Raw genomic sequence first — 25,075 nt, forward strand, 5'->3', positions numbered from 1 at the left:
CTTAAATTGAGTCACATTATTTATCATTCCCGTACAGCATTAATGTTGAGCTCTCTGCTTTATTTCATTCCCAGAATTCTACAATTATGCCTAAGTCCTTGAAAAACACCCCTAAAGCATTACTTATTTCCTCATTCTTCATCATTTTCACAATTACGCACCCCACAAAATAGGATACTACACAATAATTTCAGGATCTGATAATATTATGATGTCCCTCCTCTGGAGTTTTTATTCACTTTTTTTAACATAATGAGGAAGACCACCCAAAAACTGTAATTTATTTATTAAAAGTTGTGTATTTTTTCTCACATATTTAAACTTCAGTCACCTTCAAAGTACTCTCTATTTGATGAAATACACCTACCAAGACTTTTTTCCGCTGCTCAAAGCAGTTTTGAACTCGTCAATTTTGATGCCTTTTAGTACTTCTGCAGGTTTCTGTTTCACCTCTTCCACATCAGCAAAACATTTCACTTTGAGGATTTTTGTCATCTGGGGAAACAAAAGAAAAAGTCACTCAGGGCAAGATCAGGTGAATAGGGAGGGTGGGGCACAGGGGTCATGCCATTTTCTGTCAAAAACTGCTGAACACTTATCCAGTGAGGTGTTGGCAGGTTTGCTCTCAAATCACCCATCATGAAGTCGGCGAATGTGTTCAAAGAATCTTCCAAAAAATTCACTGAAGCCGAACATTGCCTCTCACAACACCAGCTGGCACACTGATACAGACGGGTTCCTAGAACACTCACCTAGCGGGGGAAAGTCTGTACTATAAGGAGCCCTAGATCCAGAAGATAATTCCGTTTTGGGGGTACCCCTCCATAAAACTAAAAGGGCTTTATTCTCCCTTTATTATGCAAAAAAATACATATGTATTGCCTGGTATTATTCAGACTGTCCTTCCCTCTGTCTGAATTGACATAAATGTCCAGGGCTCAAGAGCTAGCTCAGCCCTCTTGTCCAGAGCATGGTAGAAGTATGCCCAGTACCTGCAGCCAGCCCCTGCCAGTGCTGTGATTTATGAGATTTAAAGGTGCTTTTGATGGTGGGACATAACATACTGACACTCAGATGAAAGGCAGAACCCTTCGTTACTTAAACCTCCACATGAAAGAAGGTTCCCAGGCAGGGTCATGCCGGAGGTTGTCCTCCGCGGACAGAATAACAACAAACTAGAGCTGTAGGGGGCCATTTACATGTGGCCAGCAAGATGGAATTGGCTAGGCTCTTCTGGGGCTCCCTGAGGATTGGCTAATGTGAATAATTTCAAGAGCTCTGGGGCATACACTCTGTGGTTGGTAGCCTAGTACCTGGTCTGGTAGCGGTGGCACAGAATGGGCCTGGAGTGGGGTCCCCATCCCAAACACTTTGCAATAAGGGACGTGTTTGGGATGCGGACTTAATCAGCTGTTCAGGAAGGGGAACCCACTATCCTCTACTCAGGGTCTTCAGACTGGGTCCAGATAGAATTTTAAATGAAACAAAATAAAACAACTGTATTACACACTTCTAGGTGGGGAATGCCATGCATTTGATATCTTTTGTTACTTTTCCTCCCCAGAAATTAATTTGCTTACTTTATTCAGGAGGTCGAGGAATAAGATATCCCCCATCCCTTACTTAAAACATGAAAAGCAAGTAAGCATGCATTCATAACTGAAAATTTTAAGAGGGTGTTAGGGAGTTTTTAAAAATTTTACTTTAGTTTTTCATGTATAGTATATGAAGTCTATCCATCATGTATCCAGCCATGCACTATGAAAAGTAGAGACATTTATTGAAGAAGATACAAGAAACACTGTACACAGGACAATAACGCCTCAGTCCCCTTCAAAGCAGGCACCTTGGGACCTCACACAGTTCTCGCAATCGCCATTAGCTTCCCTGTCATATTTTCCTGAATCATATCAACGGTCTGAAATCTCTTCCCTTTCAAAGGTGATTTTAGTTTTGGGAAATACCAGAAGTCTCAGGGCACCAAATCTGGGCGTTAGTGGGGCTGAGTTACCTGGGTGATTTGAATTTTCACCAAAAACTCTGTACCAGACATGATGCATGAAAGGGCATGTTGTCATGATGAAGCTGCCAATCACCAGTTGCCCATAGCTGCAGCCTTCTGAATCATCTGAATAGTTTCTACAGAGGAATGTTCAAGCTTAATGCAAAATTTGATGCAGATTTGTTGCTCTACTTGCTCAGTCATGCTGAATGTGACATCCACACAGTACACAATGCATCTATTGCCCCCACTGACTAGTACAGTGAGGTCATCATTGTTCACGCATGTGCATTCCAGTCAGTCTACTCTCCTTGGCTGCCAGGTTACATAGATATCATGCAAACCATTCTCGTTATATTAATGATGGGAATACGATAGGATTAACAATGGGAATACTGTGAGAAGTGTCACTTAAAGTATTGCTTTGTTGTTGTTGTGTAAGAAATAAGATACAAAATAATAAATAAGGTGTAATGTGACAGTTTTACCTGTCTTCTATGAGACAAAATAATTCTAGTATCATTGAATCTAAAAACCTGTTAAAGATTTTTCTTTTCCTGTGAATTTTGTCTCAAGCAAGTCTAATGGAAGATCATTATTGATGAGTTTATGTAAAGACATTTATATTTTCCACATAGTTCATATGATATTCATCACACCCATGTGTTTAGGAAACCAGGAAACTAGTCTCTCAAACCTGCCACCTCATTCTGTGACACTGAGCACTTGTGTCATACCCTTCTACATAAAATACATGCACCATCATTTAAAAAAGGCTTTAGAAAGTGAAATGCCAATGTTTGTTTTTTAAATTTTAATTTACACCAAAAAAACTGAATGAAACAAAGATAGGAACAGTGAAAACTTTGAATAAGTATTTTTATAAGGATCATGACTTAGGTTAACAGGCTATTTACTTACTATACAGAAAAAATATATAAGGTGGAATATATTATATTAGGAGAGTTAAACAACACAGTTTTTTTCTTATTAATGCAAGAAGGTGAATCTGAGAGGACTCTAATAAGTTGCAATGACAAGCCCGTTGTCTCATGACATGGTTTTAACATTTTAGCAAATTTCTCAGTACAGGCTAATGTTGCAAACTATTGCAAAAAATGTGGAAATACATTAAATAATGAATACAACTTAAGAGTTTTGGTATTATTAATGGTTTTCTTTTATTTGACTTTTGGTACAACTGTATTATCTGCTTCATTTGTATGCCTAAACCCTGCTATTCTAGGATTATACCATTTTGTTCAATAATTCATCAAGAAAGATTCTGATAGCAAAAAGAATTTCTGCGCATAGAAGTGTTTTGTACATTATAAATGCCCTATGCAAACTAAGATATTGTTGTAATTATCTTTTGAGCGATGGAAATCAGTAAGAAGTCTTAAGATTTCCTAAGAGTAATAAGTGCTGTAATCCAAACAGCCTTATATTTAATTGCTTAAAATTCAGAGTTTATATAATGAGAACATATTATTTTTACACATGAAATGAGCTATTTGAAATTCACACTAAATAACTTAAATAATGAAGATCAGAAAGTAAATCACCAAGTATTTTATTTTAAAACTTAGCTGCATACATTTTTATACAACTATAATGAGTCAATTTACACTAATTCTAATCATTGAAGTTTGTCCATATGTACAACCTTAGTAGCTCAAAACCGTACTTCTATTTTGTTCATAGTTTCGTAAGTCAGCAATTTGGGGATGATTCTACGAGGCAGTTGTGGTGATACTGGCAGGGGCTCTGGGCACCCGGAGGCCCCTCTGGGCTAGATGTGCCAGATGACTCACTCTCCGGGCTTGCAGTTGATGGCAGGTGTCCTTCGGCAGCTCGTAGGAGACCGCTTCTGCATGGCTGCTGGGTTCCCTCTGCAAGTAAACTGAGAGGGGGAGTTCTCAGAGACCAGTTGTGGAAGCCGAAAGGTGCTTTCACCTTTCAGCTTTGTCTTAAACAGGTACGTCTGTGAAAATTGTCACAATATAGTGACTAACACAAAACTCTAGGTAACTAAGTTTCATTTGCAAAGTCACTCATAGACAAGGCTTTTAAAAATGGCTTCTGATGACATATGATAAAATGTAATGTTATTCTATAATTAAATGCAAGTTATATGTTAGCACCTACCTGATTTAAAGCTGTGAAATTCTGATCTTCTTGAAAAAGTTCCCCAGGAATGAAATTAGAGAATTGCATACAGTGAATATAGTTTTTGAAAACCAAACTTCTTTACAATTTCTATTAGCCAAAATGTGGATAAATATTTCAAACTAAGTAATTGACAAAATATAAATTAATATACAAAAATATTGTTGATAATTAATCAACCAGAACCAATTTCAGTAGATCCTTTCTGAGGCTCAGATTCCCTTTCAGTAAAGGACTCACCACCCAACTGCAAACCCTGTCTTAGCTGAGTGCCTGTATCCTTTAGCGACTTTAGGGCTCGCCTCAGCTGAAGTCAAGCTCATCTCTCTGGGTGATCTGAGACAATGAGTGAAGTAACAACAGCTGAGATCTAGTTCTCTTGAAGCAGTGCCCAACCAATCACTGCACAGCAGGGAGTGGTGTAAGAGCCCACCCAGACCCACTTGCCCTCAAGGAGGGATTCTTCTTACAGGCGTTCTTGGCTCTGGAGCTTCTCCTCCCACTGGCAGAGGACTTGTGAAGTAGGAATCCTGGGTCCATCTGTACCTCTGCCCAATTGTGATTCTTCTCCTTTTCTTTTCACATGGATTTACTTTCTAATAAACCTTTTGCACCCTTAATTCCACCTCAGTATTTGTGTCCCGGAGAACCCAGCCTATGACATTTTATTTTATGAAGGAAGTTATTTTTTCTCAAATGAGATATTATGTAAAATTTGGGGAATATGAGGCAGTTTATAGTTTGGTGTTATCATTAACCTCCACAGAAATGTCCATGGGGCTCAGAGAAGCTCTGAACTAGCACAGAGCCACAGGGCTACTGAATCGCAGTACCAAGGATTTGACCCTCGATCTCTGATTCTAAGAAACATGATCACCCTCTCACCTACCTCTTAAGCCTGCTATTTTTCTTTGTGCTGTTGAGCGGGCTAAGCCTTTTGCCATTAACACTATAACAGGTAATATTTAGAATCTATGAAAAGAAATATTTTTAAAAGAGGAGGATAAACTCTACCCATAAAAATCCATGAGTTAGGGAAGAAATAGCACTGCTATGAAAGAAAAGGAGCAGAGATAATTAGTGTCTCCCAGTCAAGCTGGTTGCCAGCAAATGAAAGGAGATATTAGTAAATTTGAATCAGATGTTCTATATTGTTTAGTGCAGCGGTCCCCAGCCTTTTTAGCACCAGGGACCGGTTTTGTGGAAGACACTTTTTCCACGCACGGGGCTGGGAGGATGGTTTCAGGATGATTCAAGAGCATTATATTCAAGCTCACCTCCTGCCGTGCAGCCTGGTTTCCTAACAGGCCCAGACCAGCACTGGTCCTCAGCCCAGAGGTTGGGGACCCTTGGTTTAATGTAAAGTAGAAGTTAACACCATGAGAATCAGAATAAACAAGTATTCTATTTTCTCTAATCCATTAGCTGTTTCCTTCCTTGTGAGCTGAGATGAAGTTAATAGATTGAGAAAAAGTAAGATTTCTCCTAATGTTTATACTGTTTGTTTGGTAATTTTATGGGAAGAAAATGGGGATTTGAGCATCTTACATGTCAGTTACAATGTTTGGTGCTAATTAAGTAAAGGCATACCTCAGAGATATTGCAGGTTTGGTTCCAGGCCACTGCAATAAACTGAGTATCAAAATATGGAAAGTCATAATCTTTTTGCTGGTGGGAAGTCTTTTCTTCAATTTATTTTTAAAAACACAACATCTGTGAAGCTAAATAAATTGAGGTAGACCTGTAGTCCAGCCACTCAAGGAGGGGGAAGAACTAGTCCAATGAGGCTGCAGGACAAGCAAATAACACTTGAAGTATTAGTATTGTATGGGATGATGCATGATTTCGATGGTATGGAGCGCACCCTCGCCCTCTAGGAATACATAACTCAGCCCCAAATGGAAAGCTTCCTGCAGGAGAGGAGTAATGCTTGCAATGCCTTTTAGAGCACGAGAAATGTGAGGGGGGAAAGGGTTGCAGTGGGTCGTCAACAGTGTGACCCAGAGATGTGTGTGGGTAGAGCAAGGAGATGAAAAACAACGTTTTGCATTTCAGCTCTGTAGGTGAGCAAAGGTGGTAAGAAAGTTGGAAATGAAAAACGTTGACACTCCAGAAGTAAGCAAGTACAGATAAAGAAAGGCCCCCTATGCTATGCTAAAGAGTTTTGACATTTTTATTTCCTCTAAAAGAGGAAGTGATTAGCTATTAAATTAAGAAGTGATTGCAATTAATTTCATTTAGGAAAATATTTCTGACAGATAAGGAAAGTGATAAAGAACCAGTTTAGAAATTCCATACAGTAAGTCAGGTAAGAAACAATAAGTGCCTAGAGAAAGTCAATGAATAATAGAGAGGAATGAGTCCAAGAAATATGAAGGAAATAGACATGAAAGTGTTTGGTTCTTGTCAGAAAGGAGGGGGTTGAGGGGCTGGGTGAAAAAGGTTAGGAGATTAAGCATAGAAAAAAAAAACTTTGTAGACACAAACAACAGTATGGTGATTACCAGAGGGAAAGGGGGTGGGGGAGGTAAAAGAAGGTAAAGGGGAGATAAGTGGTGATGGAAGGAGACTTGACTTGGGGTGGTAAACACTCAATACAATATACAGATGATGTATTAAAGAATTATACACCTGAAACATATAATTTTATTAACCAATGTCACCCCAATAAATTCAATAAAAATTAAACAAAATTTGTACCAGATTTAGTTCCTAGTGATTAAGAGCTGAGAGTTTAGAAAATAGAAAGATATTGGGAGAAATCAGTAGAAGCAAACCTTTGGGGTAGGGAAAAAGGTGGTTGCAATGAAGGTTGAGTATGTATGCTCAGTAAGTATTTTTATTTAACGGTTGAAACTTAAAAGATGGATAGGCCTAAATTAAGTATTTGCATCTGAGAGTTACCAGCATAGAGTGAGGTAAGCCACAGAGGTGAACATTTAGTGTATATAGAAACCGTGGCTGAGTGCACATGCAGAGTAACAAGATTAAATGCCCACAGATCTCTAATAAAAGGGATAAATGTTATAGTGGAGTCATTAAAGATAAAGACTTTAACAGCAATTGGCCGGGGAACTAATATTTAATTACAGCGGGGGAACAAATAGAGGACAGGTATTTTTTATTCCATTGATATGTATGCACAGAAATGGGAGGAAAGAATTTAGGATGACTCCCTACATTTCTGTCTTTGGCAACAAAATGAACAAATGGATATCCAAAGGGGGAAAAAACACATGTGTGTATATCATATATAGCATAATATTTTTGGATGCATTAATTTATTTGGCAACTGAGAATACTATAAAACTATCATACTGTAGAGGAAATTTCACTTCTGTGTGTCAGGTGTAATTATCTTCCACTGTGTAAAGCTGACTTTCCTTATCAAGCCCAAAGTGAAATGGCTGAGCCTATTATGCCGTTTCTTTGATGTTTTTCTAGGATATAATGAAAGATGAATGCTCAGTGTTGAAGCTGCAGCTGAAAGAGAGGGATGAACTCATTTCCCAACTTCAGGAAGAGCTGGTAAGTAATCATAATATTGGCCCGTAAGTGTGTTTTCCTTGTTATTTGTTGTAAACCCTACAACAACTTATTTATTAACACTAATATTAATTATTTACAAATCATTAGTGATTCAATCTGATTATCGATTTTAAAATCCTATGGCAATAAGGACTGGAGAATCTGAAAAATAGCATGTTTTATATCATGCATTGAGCTTTATATAATTTAGAAACAGATAACTGAACCAGGGTTAGACATTTCAGTTGAATCTGTGAAGAATTGTGAAGGATAAGGACACGTTTCGTCTTGTAAAGTGTGTGATTTAAGTCTGCTCTTCCCCAAGATACACACATGAAGTATAAAGCAAAATACTGAATCATACTGTAAACAAAAGCAGATTTTACTTTTATTTTCATAAAACTACCAAAAATATATTAACCTAATGAGGCTTAATAAGTATTATATTACATAAACCCAAAGGGTAAATATTGTACAAAAATATGAAATGTATATAGTTCATTGTTCATGGTGTTTTAAAAAAGGTAACATCATAATAAATCATACTTTTATAATATGAAAACACATTTGGTAGGTAACAAGTACTGGGCATTACTTTTCTAAGCATGTTTTCAATTTATGATGATATCAGATTCGACTGCATTAACAGTGTATGATGTAATCATTAAATATAATTAAATGACAAAACAAATTTTATAGACCGTCAAGCCTCTGAGAACCCTTTCATGGGAGATGGCAGACAAATTCAGAGCATATTTTCTTGACTCAACAACTGACAACGTTTCTACTGAGACCTGGCCTTCATGTAGGCTGCTCTGTGACGGCATCGATGCGGACTGTTGGTCATGAGCATCGTGCTGTTGTTGACTTAGGAAGTTTTTGAATCCTGCGTAAGTGATCCAAACCCATGTTGTTCAAGGGTCAACCAGTTGTCAATTGGGTAATTTGAATTTAAAGTAACAAGATACACTTGTGCCTCATTTTACTAATGGCCAGCAGAGGACTTAATTTTGGAGGGAATGAACGCTACTAAATTGCTTTAATTATAGCTATGTAACAATGACTCTGGAAGTAATAATTTCTTATTTCATGCAATAAGTGAAGGACAAATATTTACTAAATATTAGAATAGTAGCATGTTCTGGGGTTGTATGTGCGATGGGGCAACTATTGGAGAAAACCAGAAATGGTCTCTTCAGGCAGGAATCTGGGGTTTGGTAAACTGGAAGGAACCGGATCGCGCATGGGGTATTTACTCCCAACTCCTTTCCGAGAGAGCAGAGTCTCCCGTGCAGGGCACTGGCCAGTCATACTTCTGTGACATGCGACATGTAAATGCTATTTTTTATGTTGACAATAAGTTATATCTTGTTGTGGCCTTTTGAAATGTGTCAAAAATGGAATAATCCAAACAATGTTTAAAATTATCTTACCAAGTTTAAGACCATTATTCTGCCATCAAATGAAATCTTTAAAATGTTTTTATTTTCCTTTGTCTTCTCTCTTCTAGAAACTTACGTGAATTTTGCTGAGCTTGTTGAGGACTTTTAGTGACTTAGTTGGTTTTCTTTTGAAACATTTTCTTTTTTTATGAATTCTTATTAGGGACTTTGCAAACCCTCAATCACAGTATTATCTATATAGATTAATTTATATATAATGTAAGATTTATTACACATCATTGCTTCCTTTCTTCTTCATCTTACTCCATTGCATAGTCTCTCCTGATATATTTCTGGTTTGGTTGGAATCCTTTCCCAGTTGTTTTCTTCAGCTGGGGTGTTGATGTTGTGGTCTCTAAATCTGAATATTTCCTTACCTTGAAAGATAAAGGATACTTCTATGGATTGAATTATGTTCCCCCAAACTCGTAGATTGAAGCCTTACTCCCCACTGTAACTATATTAGAGATTGGGCTTTTCAGAGGTAATTAGGGTTAAATAAAGTCATACATGTGGAATCCAAATTTGATAGGGTTAGTAAGAAGATGAAAAGAGAGAGAAAACTCTTCTCTCCATTGCCAAGCACCAAGGAAAGGCTGTGTGAGAAGGCAGAATATGCGCAATGATGCATTCTATTCAACACATCATTCTGAAAAGAGAAGACAGCATACAGCTGTCCATGAGCCAGGAAGGGAGTCTTTAGAGCAGGGGTGTCAACCTCATTTTCACTGGGGGCCACATCAGTCTCGCAGTTGCCTTCAAAGGGCCGAATGTAATTTCAGCTCCTTAACAGTTAAGGAGTAGTTACACTTAGACAGTCCTAAAATTATTTCGGCCCTTTGAAGGCAACTGCGAGACTGATGTGGCCCCCAGTGAAAATGAGTTTGACATCCCTGCTTTAGAGGACCCACCCATTCTGCACCCCTAATCTTGGACTTCTACACCCCAGAACTGAGACAATTAACTTCTGTTTTTTAAGCACCCAGTCTGTGGTGTCTTGTTATGGCATCCTGAGCTGACTGACAGATACCACATCTACGCATAATATGTTTAGGATTTGGTGTTTTTTTCTTAGTTAATAACATTCTATGCTTTTTAAATTTGGATGCAGCACATAGGATTTTTCCATGCTTAACCTAGATGTGTGACTATTTTCCTTCCTTATGACTAGCATCAGGAATCCTATTCAGTCCACTGAAGTCTTCTTTCAAATTATTTATTTTTCCTCAAGTCTTCCATCAAATTACAGAAACTCTTTAAACTCCTGAAACTCTTATTTTCATATTTGGTCTCATAGATCTATCCTTCAAGTCCCTTACATTTTTCTCTTAGTATTGAACTATTTTGCCTTTAGCTGAATTTTTTTCCCATTAATATTCCAAGCCACTCATTTGATCCTCAATTTGACTATACTTTTGCCCTGACTGGTGTGGCTCAGTGTGTTGGGCGTCCTCCTGCAAACCAAAAGTTACCAGTTTGATGCCTGGTCAGGACACATGCCAGCATTGTGGGCCAGGTCCCTGGATGGGGGTGTGTGGAGGCAACTGATTGGTGTATTTCTCTCACATCGATGTTCTCTCCCTGTCTTTCTCCCTCCCTTCCCTTCTCTAAAAGTAAATAATTAAAAACAATACTAAAGAAAGTAAATTAAAAAAACAATGACTATATTTTTATAGTCTAAAAATATTAAAATTCAGAATTTTTTAAATCTAAAAAATGATTTTAATGTTTTAATTATATACTGTTAAATATTCTTACTATTTTGGTGTTCTTAAGTTGTCATTTGAGTGGTATGTCATTTGTACTGTACTTGAAGTGGCCTGTTCTTACTATTTTCCTTGTCCTTCCTTTCTAGGATCTTTGCTCCTCTTCAGATCTATAATTACTTTCTTTTACTTATTTCTCTATTCATTCTCAGTACTTGGGTAAAAAATTTGGAAAATTTAAACCAGAGATGGTCAAAGGCCCAATAGAATCTGCTTTTGTTGGCTGGTAACAATGAATAAACTTGAAGGATATTAGTCATTGGCTTTCTTTTGTGACACCTTAAGGTCTCCTCAGTGACAGATGTTAGACACCACTGGCCTGTCTGGTGGCTGCTCTGCAGTTTTCCATTTAAAAATACTCTGCAGTTCTGGCTAGGATAACAGATTAGGAAATTATCACCCTTCTTGCAAAGACAAATATATTCGCCAGCAGTTTTCTCTCTAGAACCTTGATTTCTCATTTTAATGGAGGCTTATTGGCTGCTTGTCCACTGGCTCCAGTTAAGCCCCAAGAAGAACAAATTCTCAAGCCTGCTCTCTTCTCTTAACACCATCAGAACTTGAGCTCTCCCACATGTGCCTATGAGCCTTGTCTCCCTGCCCCTACCTCTGCCTCAGCCCACAAGAAGTTAGTGTCAGCTTGGGAAATGATATGAGGGGGGAACAGCCCAAAATGGAATTATCTTCTGGAGGGGGGCCCCTTGTAGTACAGACTTCACCCACCAGGTAAGTGTTCTAGGAACCCGTCAGTATGGGTTCTAGGAACCCATCAGTGTAGTGGCTGGTGGTGGTGTGAGAGGCTGCACTGGCTTCAGTGACATTTTTGAAGACTCTGTCAATGTGTTTGCCCATTTCATGATGGGCGGTTTATGCGAGTATGTGCCAACACCACACTGAGTGTTCAGCAGGGTTGTTTTTTGTTGTTGTTTTTAAATTTTTATTGTTATTCAATTACAGTTGTGTGCCTTTTCTCCCCATCCCTCCACCCCACCCCAGCCGAACCCACCTCCCTCCCTCAACTCCACCCTCCCCCTTGATTTTGTCCATGTGTCCTTTATAGCCTTTCCTGTAATCCCCTCCCCCCACTGTTCCCTCCCCACTCCCCCCTGGCTGTTGTTAGATTGTTCTTAACTTCAATGTCTCTGGTTATATTTTTTTTTGCTTTTTTCCTCTGTTGATTATGTTCCAGTTAAAGGTGAGATCATATGGTATTTGTCCCCCAACATCTGGCTTATTTCACTTAGCATAATGCTCTCCAGTTCCATCCATGCTGCTGCAAAGGGTAGGAGCTCCTTCTTTCTCTCTGCTGCATAGAATTCCATTGTGTAAATGTACCATAGTTTTTTGATTTACTCATTTGCTGCTGGGCACTTAGGTTGCTTCCAGTACTTGGCTATTGTAAATTGTGCTGCTATGAACATTGGGGTGCACAGGTTCTTTTGGATTGGTGTTTCAGGGTTCTTAGGGTATAATCCTAGCAGCGGAATTGCTGGGTCAAAGGGCAGTTCCATTTTTAGTTTTCTGAGGAAATTCTATATTGTTTTCCACAGTGGCCTCACCAGTCTGCATTCCCACCAACAATGTACTAGGGTTCCCTTTTCTCCGCATCCTCTCCAACATTTCTTTGTGGATTTGTTTATGTTGGCCACTCTGACTGGTGTGAGATGGTACCTCATTGTGGTTTTAATTTGCATCTCTCTGATGGCTAGTGATGCTGAGAATCTTTTCATATGTCTCTGGGCCCTCTGTATGTCTTCCTTGGAGAAGTGTCTGTTCAAGTCCTTTGCCCATTTTTTAATTGGGTTGTTTGTCTTCCTGGAGGGGAGTCTTGTGGGTTCTTTATATATTTTGGAGATCAGGCCCTTGTCTGAGGTATCATTGGCAAATATGTTTTCCCATACCGTTGGTTCTCTTTTAATTTTAATGCTGTTTTCTTTAGCCATGCAGAAGTTTTTTATTTTGATGAGGTCCCATTTGTTTATTCTTTCCTTTATGTCCCTTGCTTTAGGGGACATGTCTGTGAGGATGTTGCTGCATGGAATGTCTGAGATTTTCCTGCCAATGTTTTCCTCTAGGACTTTTATGGTGTTACGACTTATATTTAAGTCTTTTATCCATCTTGAGTTTATTTTTGTGTATGGCATAAGTTGGTGATCGAGTTTCATTTTTTTGCATGTAGCTGTCCAGATCTCCGAACACCATCTGTTGAAGAGGCTGTTTTTGCTCCATTTTATGCTCCTGCCTCCTTTGTCAAATATTAATTGACCGTAAGAACTTGAGTTTATTTCTGGGCTCTCTGTTCTGTTCCATTGGTCTATGTGCCTGTTTTTATGCCAGTACCAGGCTGTTTTGATTACAGTGGCCTTGTAATACAGTTTGATATCAGGTATTGTGATCCCTCCTGCTTTGTTCTTCTTTCTCAAAATTGCTGCAGCTATTCAGAGTCGTTTATGGTTCCATATGAATTTCTGAAATGTTTGTTCTATATCTGTGAAATATGTCATGGGTACTTTAATAGGGATTGCATTGAATCTATAAATTGCTTTGGGTATTATGGCCATTTTGATGGTGTTAATTCTTCCAATCCAAAAACTGTTCAGCAGTTTTTAATGAAAAATTGCATGACCACTGTGTCCCACCCTCCCTATTCACCTGATCTCCCTGTGAGCACCTTTTTTGTTGGTTAGTTTCCTTGGATGTAAAACATCCTGCAAAGAAACCGTTTTGCCAATGTAGAAGAGGTAAAACAAACAAACAAAAAATGGCAAAAGCCCTAAAAATCATAAAAATTGATGAGTTCAAAAACTGTTTTGAGCAGTGGAAAAATGTCTCAATAGGTGTATTGCATCATATGGAGAGTACTTTGAAGGTGACTGAATTTTAAACATGGAAGAATAAATACACATTTTTTATTTTTATTTATTATATATTTTACTGTTGTTCAACTACAGTTGTCCCCAACATTCTCCCCCACCCCACCCACCCCTACCCCCCACACTCAATCCTACCCACCCTTTGACTTTGCCCATGTGTCCCTTGTCCATGGGTCCATGCTCCTTGACAACCCTTCCCATTCTTTTCCCCATTATCCCCTTCCCCCCTCTTTGGTTATTGTCAGTTTGTTCTTAAGTAAATTCCTTTTTTTTTTTTTTTTTTTGTCCTCTTATAGTGTCAGAACTGTATATTCAGGATACCATCTTCTTCTGAGACTTTCTGGGTGCCCTCTCTGATGAGCAAATCCAAAACGGAGCTGCACTATGCAGTCTCCCCTCCACGATTGTTTTAGCAAGGGTTCAGTGGCAGCCATCCTACATGAAGCCCCAAGGCTTAGACCAGGTTTGAACTTTGAATTGGGATAGAAAATTAAGTAAGAAATAGAGCAAAAGAGACATTTTTTCCCTTCATCTTCCTGTGGCCATATCTTTCTTTACTTGAAAAGGAGAATGAGTGAATATAGTGATACAAAAAATATCAGGATATGAGTTTTTAGACTAATTGCCTAATTGACTATGTGACTAGATTTAGCTTTATTCTGGCCTCAGTTTCTTCAATTGTCAAATATTACCATGATACAAAAATATAAAAAAATATTAAGTATTCATCTATAATGAATTTGGTAAATTATAATATATACAAGGTCTGTCCAGAAAGTATCCAGCCACGTAAAATTAAAAATAGAGATATTTATTGAAGAAGATACAAGAAACATTATACATAGGACAATGACACCTCAGTCCCCTTTGAAGTAGGCATCTTGGGACCTCACACAGTTCTCCAAATCGCCATCAGCTGCCCCATCATATCTTCAGGAATCTCATCGATGGTATGAAATCTCTTCCCTTTCAAAGTGATTTGGGTTTGGGGAAAAGCCAGACTTCTTAAGGAACCAAATCTGGACTGTAGGGAGACTGAGTCACCTGGGTGACTTGATATTTCTCAAAAAAAGTGCACGAGACATGATGCATGAGCACGTGTCTTGGTCATGATGAAGCTGGAAATGACCAGTTGCCCAGAGCTGCGGCCTTCTGAATCATCCAGTTAGTTTCTGTGGAGGACTGTTCAAGCTTAATGCAAAATTTGATGCAGATTCGTTGCTCTGCTTGCTCAGTCACTTTGAATATGATGGCCACACAGTACACATGCTCACTCAAGGGCATCCACCACCCCCACTGACTAGTACAGTGAAGTCACCATTGTTCACACATGCACATTCCAGTCTCCTCTCCTTGGCTGCCTGGTTACATATATGTTGCACAAACTGTTCTCGCTATATTAACAATAGTTGAACTTTTTTGGACAGGCCTTGTGTTATATCTATAATATATATATACACACATAGCTGCATTTGTAAAATTAAGTGGAGAGAACTGCATATAGAATCACATTGTATATAATATACATGCATAGAAATTCTAGTATAATTAATAATTGTTTTTAGGTTGTACTAGAATGTTTAGATTCTGTTTTATATAATTTGGTAGTGTTTCACTTTTAATAACAAGCATATGGTCATTTTAGAATAAAAAACAGACATGCATGTTTTTGAAAACACATACAGTAGAATGAGTTTAGTGGCTTGCATCTCGGGTGGGGTGTGTGTTGAGGGAATGTATGAGTGTGCTGGAACTGACAGAGCAAAGTACCATGAACTGAATGGCTTGAACAACAGACACGTATTAGATTTCTGCAGGCTGAAAGTCTAAGATGATGGCGGATTCAGTGTCTGGTGAGAGCTTTCTTTCTGGTTTCTAGGCGGCTGTTTTCTCCACATGTCCTCACAGGCCCTTTTACTAGTGCATGCGCAGGGAGAGAGAGAGCTCAACTGACTTTTCCTCTTCTCCTAAAAGCGCTAATTCTGTCATGAGGGCCCACCTTTATGACCCAATCTAACCCTAATTCCCTCCAAACTTCTCACTTCTAAATACCGTTGCCTTGGGGTTAGGGTGTGAACATACCAGTTTGGGTGGACACAAGTGTTTAGTTTTTAACAGGGAAATGAGAGTATCAGAAGTCTTGTGGAATTATGCCCCTTTACAACTATTTAACAGTAGCCGTTAGGATTGCGCTGGTTCTCCTTGTTATAATTCTCTGTAAGAGTGTAGTTGATAAAAGGACACATCTAAGAATAAAAATGAATCAAACAAACCAAAAACCCAGACAGAGTGTTTGCTAAGGACTACTGTGAATTATTAGGTCAGAGTAGGAAATGAGATGAAAAGCTATAACACATACTTCACTGAGAATTATTCAATATTATGTTGACTGGGCAAGATACTGAAGGCATGGAAAGAAACCAACATTTAAAGTCAGGAATGATAAGAACTTTAAAAATATGAATGATACTTAAGTTTATTCAAATATAATTTTGGGTTTATTTTGTAGAATATATCAAACTTTTTAAATATTAGAAATAACTCTCCCACACAGCACAAAGATTGGGGGATTTTATGAATTTACTTCATTAAGATACATAATTCATAGGTGGAGGTTTAGACCAAAAGTCTAAACATACTGGCTACAAGTAAGAATAATTAATTAGAATCATTTATAATAATAAAAGTTATTTAAAATAATCACATATTTAACCTTACATTTAACATGAACTATTATAAAGCAGAGAAATATTTTTGTCATTGATGAGAAGTTTTAGATTTTTTTCCTCAGAGGTTTAGTGCGGGTCACATTGAAGAATACCGTGTAACTGGTTTTGTTAGTGTGAAACTGAGCGGCATTGTAAGTGTTAGCTTCTTATGCCTCGTAAATCCAGATACTTATCATAAACGTTCCTGGTGAAGTGTAGTCTTGTGTTTTGGGGGGAAAGATATTCTCTTGTAAGTAATTATTAATCTTATAAAGGATTCATACTATGGGTGAAAAGTATGCTGCGTAACTCAGAAATTGAAGAAAGTATATTTGGTATTTATGGATTGATTCAAAATATTTTTAAATAAGTTGTAGGTAACTAACAAATAAAAACAACTTCAGTTGGACTGAAGACTCTAGAGAGTGAAGTTTAATCGCCCTAAATAGAATCAGTACACCATGCTATGGGTTGACTGTTTTGTTATGTCAGTGATTTGGATGCCTATTATTTATCCTCTGTCAAAAATATTTGATTGTGTGGATAACCACGTTGGAAAAGTGTCAGTAATTCTACCTTTTACAATTCTGTCACATTAGACTCTTCCCTTTGGAAACTCTTACTCATTTTCTAGCTGATCTGGGTAAATGTATCAAATGTGGTTTTTTACAGTATAATTTTTAAAAACAATATATTTCTATTTCAAAGGCTGCCACGGGTTTACAGGCTAATCGGTGGGGGATACGTCGGCTGTAAGGGCACTTAAAACAATTAAAAAAAAAAAAAACGACTGAAAGTCATCTGTATTTACTGTACCATAGGCGAGTGATGTTGGTAGTAAGACGCCTCCCTGAAAAGATTTCTTGTGGGCCTGAGTTCTAGTTTAGTAACTGCAGGTTATGACTGAGTTTTACATTTTACACACATGTACTTTTAAACATCTTTATTATTACGTCTTAGTACTCATACCTTAGTAAACATTGTATTTTTAAATAAAAGTTAATTGAGAGACCTTCCAGGTGGAGTGGAAACACACAGAGATTAACAGTATCATCCAGTAAGTTTGAAGATCAGTTTGTTTCTAACTCCTATGACGTTACTTATTAATGCTTTGAACACTAAATTCAAAATAAGCAATGAGAGCCTGGTTATTGCAAAGGTGAAAGAATGGGCCTTGAGTTACTTCCTTTCTGTCATTTGAAGTACACATTTAGAATACTTCTTTTCAATCACATCTTAAACAAATGGAGTGAGAACTGGGAAGCATATATTTGGGGGGGTATATTTTTATATTCTTCTGGCTGGACCAATAATCAAATTGACATGAGGAAAACTAACAAGAGAAAATAACCAAATTTATTACATACTTACACATAGAGATGCCATAAGAATATGAGACTGGAGGACAAATTTGGCAATTGAGGCATACATATATACACACACACCATTTATATACCATGCACACACACACGCATACATACACACATACCATCTTGCCATCTTGAGTTAAGGAGAAGGTGCGGGGTGTGGGGGTGTGGTTTGGGCTTCAGTGGTCAGGAGGGCAATGGAAAAGCAAATGATTGGTAAACAAATGTGTGCTGGGCCATGTTTAACCATCAGGCCCGGGGTGGGGGGGGGCACCAATGGGCTTTGCTGGTAGGCTCCTCCCCTTCTCCCACTCTCCTCCGTAGTAAACTGATCTGTCTCTTCCTTGAGCAGGTTCTCTGTCTAAATCCCTTTTAGATAGTTAGGGGGAACATGGGAAGTTTTTCTGGAGTCTTTTTCTTAAAAATAACCTATTTAACACAATCAGTATCCCAAAGATGTATATTTTGAGGTAGCAAATTCTGTCCCCTCTCGCAAATTTTAGTTTGCACATTTTACTATCTTCAATTCTGCACCTTATTTTTTATACTAAAATGTATGTTTTAAAACTAATGCACTAATAAAAAAAAGTTACATCAGAGTACAATTTAGTAGTTACCTAAATTGTACCTTTTGTAGACTCCTGATAAACAAACATTATGTTTGCTGAAACATTACTTTTTAACATAATCATATATATGAAGTTCACTACAACAACGACTTAACTCGCTGCAGTTCTTTTTGGCGATTACTAATATTTTATTTTGTGTCATAACTATCATTAAAGAAAGTTATTTTTATAGAAGGGGAGGGCTTTAAATCTGCTGTGTTCCAGGTCTCTGACGTAGTGGGCACGTCACCGGGTTGAACACTCCCTCCTGCAATGTAAAGAGTAACCTGAGAAAAATCACATGAAGGAAATTTTTAAAAAATTTATGGAGGGAGGTCTTAATGTGTTATTAAGCCTTCCTGGTTCTAATTCACAGCAAATATTGAAAATTATATTCTTGAATGTAAGCAAACATAAAATAATTATTTCTCCCTATCCTTTGAAAAATGCCATGTATTTTATTTAAAAGTAAGCCAAGCTGTGAGCTCACTTGTTAACATTTGAACAGTGAAGTATGGGGGTTGGGGTACTGCGTAGACACTTGTAGAACTGGTGGGTTTTGAAAACCTGAAGGCCATTGGAGAACAGAAAGTATAGCATTACGTGTAATCAGGTTATTGCACATGATAGAAAAGGGGAGTAAGAATAAAAGACTAAGAAATACATACAGCTAAATAGCACTTAATCAAGAATCTGGAGAAGACTAATTGTGATTGGTTTAAAAATATAGGTAGAATTCAAATTGAATAAAATTGTGTGCCCTTGAAGATTTACTAACAGAATAATTCCTTCCTGATAAGAGAAATGCTTTTTCTTGCATTTCCTGAATTAATCTTAAAAGTAATTTTCCACTTGCTCCATACTCTATCATTTATGGTATGATTTCATGCCAGTCACTTTAAGATAGAATATTACAGGCCCATGCATGATTTACATAAGAATAGACAGCTGTAAGTACTCTCAAATCCTTTTCTCTCTCATATTTGGGACACATTAGGAACAGAAGAGAAAGAGATTAGGTATACTTAAACATTATTAAAGTGGCAGGCTACTTTCCTTTTCCCAGGCGGCAAATTAATTGCATATATTGCAGAAAAGGCTTATCTCAGCAGTAATTACTCTCCTGTCAGGTCTGTGAGACATGTATAGTGTGAATGTGGCAGTATCCTATGATACATAATGGGAATTAGCCTCCGGTTCCTTACCCAGTCCCGTTCCCTCCTGGAGAGCTGCCAGAAAGATACAAGCTTTACTATTCTGCCACACTGGTCTTGGCAATCCTGCATATTTGTCTTTATCACGATGTATTGTCATATTGCATAGATATAGGAAAATAATGGTGGTATAACTTAAATGCCAGTAAGGAAGTATTTCACCTTGAAGAAACATGTTTTCAAAGGAACAGGTATCCATACTATTGCCAAATTAGGCATGTAGCTGAAATTAATTTATACCTAAAATTTTTGGATATTTTGGATATTTTCATTGATTCTATAAAGTATTTCATATAATTTAGTAGCTTTCCCTTTATTCTTTTGTTATTTTATTTTACCAATCAAGATTCCTGTGCTTGGAGTAATTTACTAAAACTATTTAAGTAGTTAACAGGATACAAAGATAGACAAAGAGTTAGAATTAGGAAAAAAGTACAAATTGTGTTCCTGAATTATGTGTGGAGTTAAAAAGCCAAAGATGAATTATGTGTGGGTGTGTGCTGTATATGTTATGTGTACGTATGTAGATATGTGTATATATACAAATAAATTATATATAAACCATTATATATATGAAATGTTCCAGTGTTCTATGTCACAATAAATTATCTTTACAAATTTTTTTCTTTTTAAAAAAATTTTTATTATCTTTAAATTACAATGCCTTTTATTGTTCAAGTACAGTTGTCTTCATTTTCTCCCCACCCCTCCCCTGGCCCCACCCATTCCCACCTCCCACCCTCGATCCCACTCCCCTTTGGCTTTGTCCACATGCCCTTTATACCTGTCTCTTGACGACCCCTCTTCTTTTCCGTTATCCCTCTCCTCTCTGGTTACCACCAGCCTGAGCTTGACTGCAACAAGGGTTAACCAGATGGACTGCACTCACATGAGGGGGCAGACAAAACCAGATCATGTTAATAACAATAGCCATTATTTACTGAGTTCCTACTCTTTGACAAGTGTTCTGATGAATGCTTTAGGTTTATTATTTAATTTTTATAATAGAATTGAGAAGTGCACATTAATACTTCTACTTAATCTATAATAAAACTGAACTTCTGAAAGATTGAGTGATTTGTTGAAGTCTGCATAATAAACAGTGCAGTTAGGATTTGAAGCAAAGTCTGATCACATGAACATATTCTTCCCCTGCTACATACAACTTAGAAATTACAAAGCAGTGAGGTTACAGCTGTACAACAGGGTGCCACAGTTCTCCTTTGCTATTATCAATACCATAATAAAAACAGTAGGTCCTGCTTGTGGGTTGTTTGGCCCACGGTGGCAGTCAGAGTTGGGGGGTCAGGGCAGCCAGACCTGTGATACCAACAGATGTATCAGAGCAGTCCTTTCCAGCACCTCCCCAGCGCTGGGAGCGAGCACGGTGGCTTTCCTCGGAGTGAGCCGGGCTTCGCCCACCATTTCATGTCATATCTGTTACCACAGCCTTTTTCATTTTTTCATGAGCACTCCTTTCATCTAAGGATACTAAACAAAACGTATTCTTTAGAACACAGGTGGCAAACACAAGGCCCAAGGGCCGAATCCGGCCGGCTACCTTGTTTTATCTGGCCAGCACCTTGTTTCTACCCAGCGGCAGCGCCGAGCTCCTTGCCCCTAGTTAAGGAGGAGTTACATGTATACAGTTCTAAATTACATTCGGCCCTTTGAAGGCAACCGTGAGGCTGATGTGGCCCCCAGTGAAAATTAGTTGGACACCCCTGCTTTAGAAGTACGTGGAAAATTATGGCTGAGTATTACAAAGTAATGAAGATATAAATAGGGAAAAGTCTAAGTATCTTATCTAAAAGCTAAGAAAAGAAATGTTTTTTTACAGATCTTAAATATAGGGACTGGCAAAGCAGGTTTGAAACAACTACCTCAGGAGGTCGTGGGGCTAACCCAAACAGGTGACTGAAAATTCAGGTTGGTTTACTGATTTTCGAAGACTGCAAGAACATGTGAATAATGAAGGCCGACCATTTGGACACTTCCGAGAGTGTGCCTAAGTGCACTGTGCCATTGCGGCACTCTTTCGAGTTAATAAAGTTTTTGTAGTGATCATAGCCTGCATGTCTGTTTCTATGTGAACAACTGCTAATCTGCTTCTGCCCACCTGTGTATGTTTGTGTTGATAAAATGTTTTGAATACAATATTTACAGACTCTATATATATTTCAAATCACTAATAAATTTGCCATAGTCAGTGTAATACTGGGTGTGGGAATGGTCAAAAGGGAAGACACCCACTAATCCAAATAAATATCATGAAATATAACAAAATTCTTTTACTTAATTGATGAAATAAACATGAGCGATTGGGCTAGAGATGCTTAATAATTTTGTACCATCTCACTTCCCAACTATTTGAGCTATATATCTAGGACTACTTTAAGATCTATAAGAAATAAACTTGAGGATTCGTAGCTTAACCAGGCCTTATTCCCGCCAAGAAGCTTGGGCTTACATGCCCTTCTTGTTTGCTCACATACCCACACTTAAATGTGACTAGAGCTCCTTAATGACAGGGCCTCGTCATCCTTATATGCTCAGAATGCAGAAAGTGCATGAGCATTCCCATCCACTGCTGAATGTTTGAAGGGATGAATAGAATTCATACATATCATAGTTCTTGGTCCTACATTTAAGGAAGCCTTAAATAATAAAAAAGATAATATCACATTATTAAATTATATAATTTGGCAGATGCAACATTGGAAGAAATGGGGGAAGAAGGAGTATGGGTTTTGGTGTATAATTTACTGGAGAAAGTTCCAGAGACCAAACAGACCGGGGTGGAAACATGAAACAGTTAACTTAAATATCAAGTGAGTGCCACCGTAAACAGTGATGAAAGAAATGGAGGGGAAAATAAAACTATCAAATTATCTGAAGACTAGGAATCAAACAAATTAAAGAAGCAAACAGGAAAGGGCAAAGTTAAAATTGATTAAAATCTAAAATATTCTAGAAATTAAAAAAGGAAACAGCATTAATAAAACAATGAAGCATTTTTCAAAAAAATTAGGTAGTGGTAGTCTAGTATGCTTCTCATTTTTACAAAAAAGCCTGATGAAATTATATAATTTAGCCATTCTCTTAAAAATAATTTTTAGAAGAAATAGTTTACAATTTGAAAAATTAGTAATAGAAAGTAGCTGTGGGTAGGAAGTTAATGATATAGGAAAAAGAACAATTGCTGCTAAACATTCGTATAAGTAGAAGAGTAAAAATAATTTTTAAATGACAAAGATTCATGACCTGTGTTTGCAAAAGTATTAAAGACTGAGAAGTTGATGAGGCAAATGAGATCCCACACTGTGTGTCAGTATTATGCTAGGCAACTTGCTTATGTAACTCACGTCACCCTGCCATACATTTTTCTTGTTATAGTCAATGTTGTTGAGGCTTACAGATGTTAAATAAGTTGCTCAAAATTAAGAAATTACACAACGTCATTCAAAGAATCTATTCTCACATAAATTAAATTTGACCTTGCTATGCAGAAACAAAAATATTCTACTGTAATATTCCTTAAATTAAATCCCTTCTCACTGTCTGTAGCATTCACAGACTGGTGGAGTGTCAGGCTGAGAGGAACAAAGAAATTAGACCACGTCAAGTCAGTGGTCATAGGGGTTTTGAAGCTATGGAAGTTGTGGATTCCGGTTGCTTTGAAATGAGAGCTCCTTAACATTCTTACAGCATTCCAGATATAATTGCCAATTTTCTTTTTTATTGAATTCTCAATTCCTAGTACATTTCACAGTTCTTGGTTTATTCACCTGCCAGCCAAGATTATCCTGATTCCATATTTCTAGGCTCCATGGTTTGAGGCTGCTGTCCCACACTTCCTTTCCTTTCAGGTGCGCACCTGTCAGTTGTCCTCCGTCTGTGAGCAGACTAGGCTGCTTGCAACTCTACATATTTTAAAAGGGGGACATAACTTTTAGTAAGAAATGCAGAGGAGTAAAACACATCTCACCCTAACGTAATAAAGAGATGTCCAATGTAAGGGCTTCTGCCCACTGTCCTTTCTTTATTTTAGTTCTTACTCATTTATGCATCCTGCATTCCATACTGTTCCCAGCGATTCTGTAAATTATGTTGGTTTTGTTGTTTTCAGTGTCGCAAACAGGGAAACTGAGATTCAGCACGATGAGCGGACTTTCCCGTCAGCTAACGAGCAGCAGATGAGAAACAGGGATGCTTTAGGGCTACGTCCCTTGTCTTTGATTAAGACTGACTTTTTCAGGCTGGATATGCATTTTGGAGGAGAGGAGATATGATAGAATCAATTGGAAATATGTTTGCCTATTTTCACTTCCCAGCTTATCTGATCAGTTCAATTAAAAATAATGGGTATTATTCATAGTTCTCTGTCCTTTGGTGCACTAAGATCTTGGCTTGCATAGTATATCTTGTTCCAATCTGTCATTTAGGAAAAATTCCTGTATATAATGTTGCCATGGGTGAGAGTCTATGTATTTTTCCTCCTATGAACTTTGTCACAATAGACATATTTGTTACAGTAAAAATAGCCAAGCTGCTGGAAAGATGACACTATGCCTGGTACACTGCTCAAGACACACTGCTGCATAATTTGCTTGAGTTATCCCCGGTGTGTTGCAAAAGGCAGACAGACGCTTGGAAAGTTTACTGTCATCCATCTGATGTAATTGAACCTAAGGCTGGATGAATAAGACTTTATTTCATCCTTGCAACTTTATGAAAACAACCCGCACAGTATCCACAAAAACTGATGCTTTTTAAAGAAGTCTCACTATTTGAATATTTTAATGGAGGGTATTGCTTACACACAGTAATAACCTTGAGCAAATGTTTGGTAAAATATATTTTAAACTATATTTTTGTCATATTTTTATGAAAGTTTTCTAGTGACAGAAGAGAAAAAAATGTTACCCATTTTCCTGTTAGTCCAACATAATTCTTTGAGATATTTAGGTATCAACCCCACCATTATATAGTTGAAATGATAATGATATATTTTGTGCTCTTGATTTTTTCTTATACACCAAATAAATTATATATGTCTAATTATTTATATTCTCAAAATTAACATTACTGGAGTAAATATTAAGACATCCTTTTCCACAAGCGTTAGGTGTTACTGTTTAACTGTTTTCCAATTCAGTGGTACAAATACGTATTTACTAGTAATATGTTTTCTGTCTGTACTGTAAATGGCTGCAAATGAATAGAACATTCTTGATTTTAATGGCATACGTTCAGCTAGAGTAATAGATACAGATAGAGACAGACACTTGATAAAATACCTAAAGCCACAGCTTGAGGTATTTGGGTTGGCCAGACACTCTGTAAGGTGGCTCTAGTGGCATTTAGTTGCCTTTAACTTCATTTGAAACAATTTTGT

General features: G+C 37.6%; 1 protein-coding gene and 1 non-coding gene across 7 annotated transcripts in view; both read left to right on the forward strand.

The window, feature by feature from the left end:
• The window catches only part of CCSER1 (coiled-coil serine rich protein 1), a 1,227,777-nt gene that overhangs the window by 534,824 nt on the left and 667,878 nt on the right, over nucleotides 1–25,075 (forward strand). For all 6 annotated transcript variants that reach the window (XM_045183762.3, XM_053923202.1, XM_053923201.1 and 3 more), the window contains exon 8: nucleotides 7,616–7,699. In XM_045183762.3, coding sequence (XP_045039697.2) covers nucleotides 7,616–7,699 — 84 coding nt within the window. The remainder of the gene's footprint in view (nucleotides 1–7,615; nucleotides 7,700–25,075) is intronic.
• On the forward strand, nucleotides 9,759–9,811 carry LOC112317911 (small nucleolar RNA SNORD63). The gene has a single exon (XR_002976160.1). It is a non-coding gene; the product is annotated as a small nucleolar RNA SNORD63 (small nucleolar RNA).

The sequence above is a fragment of the Desmodus rotundus genome, chromosome 4 (assembly GCF_022682495.2).
Source record: "Desmodus rotundus isolate HL8 chromosome 4, HLdesRot8A.1, whole genome shotgun sequence".
NCBI classification, from domain to species: Eukaryota; Metazoa; Chordata; class Mammalia; order Chiroptera; family Phyllostomidae; genus Desmodus; species Desmodus rotundus.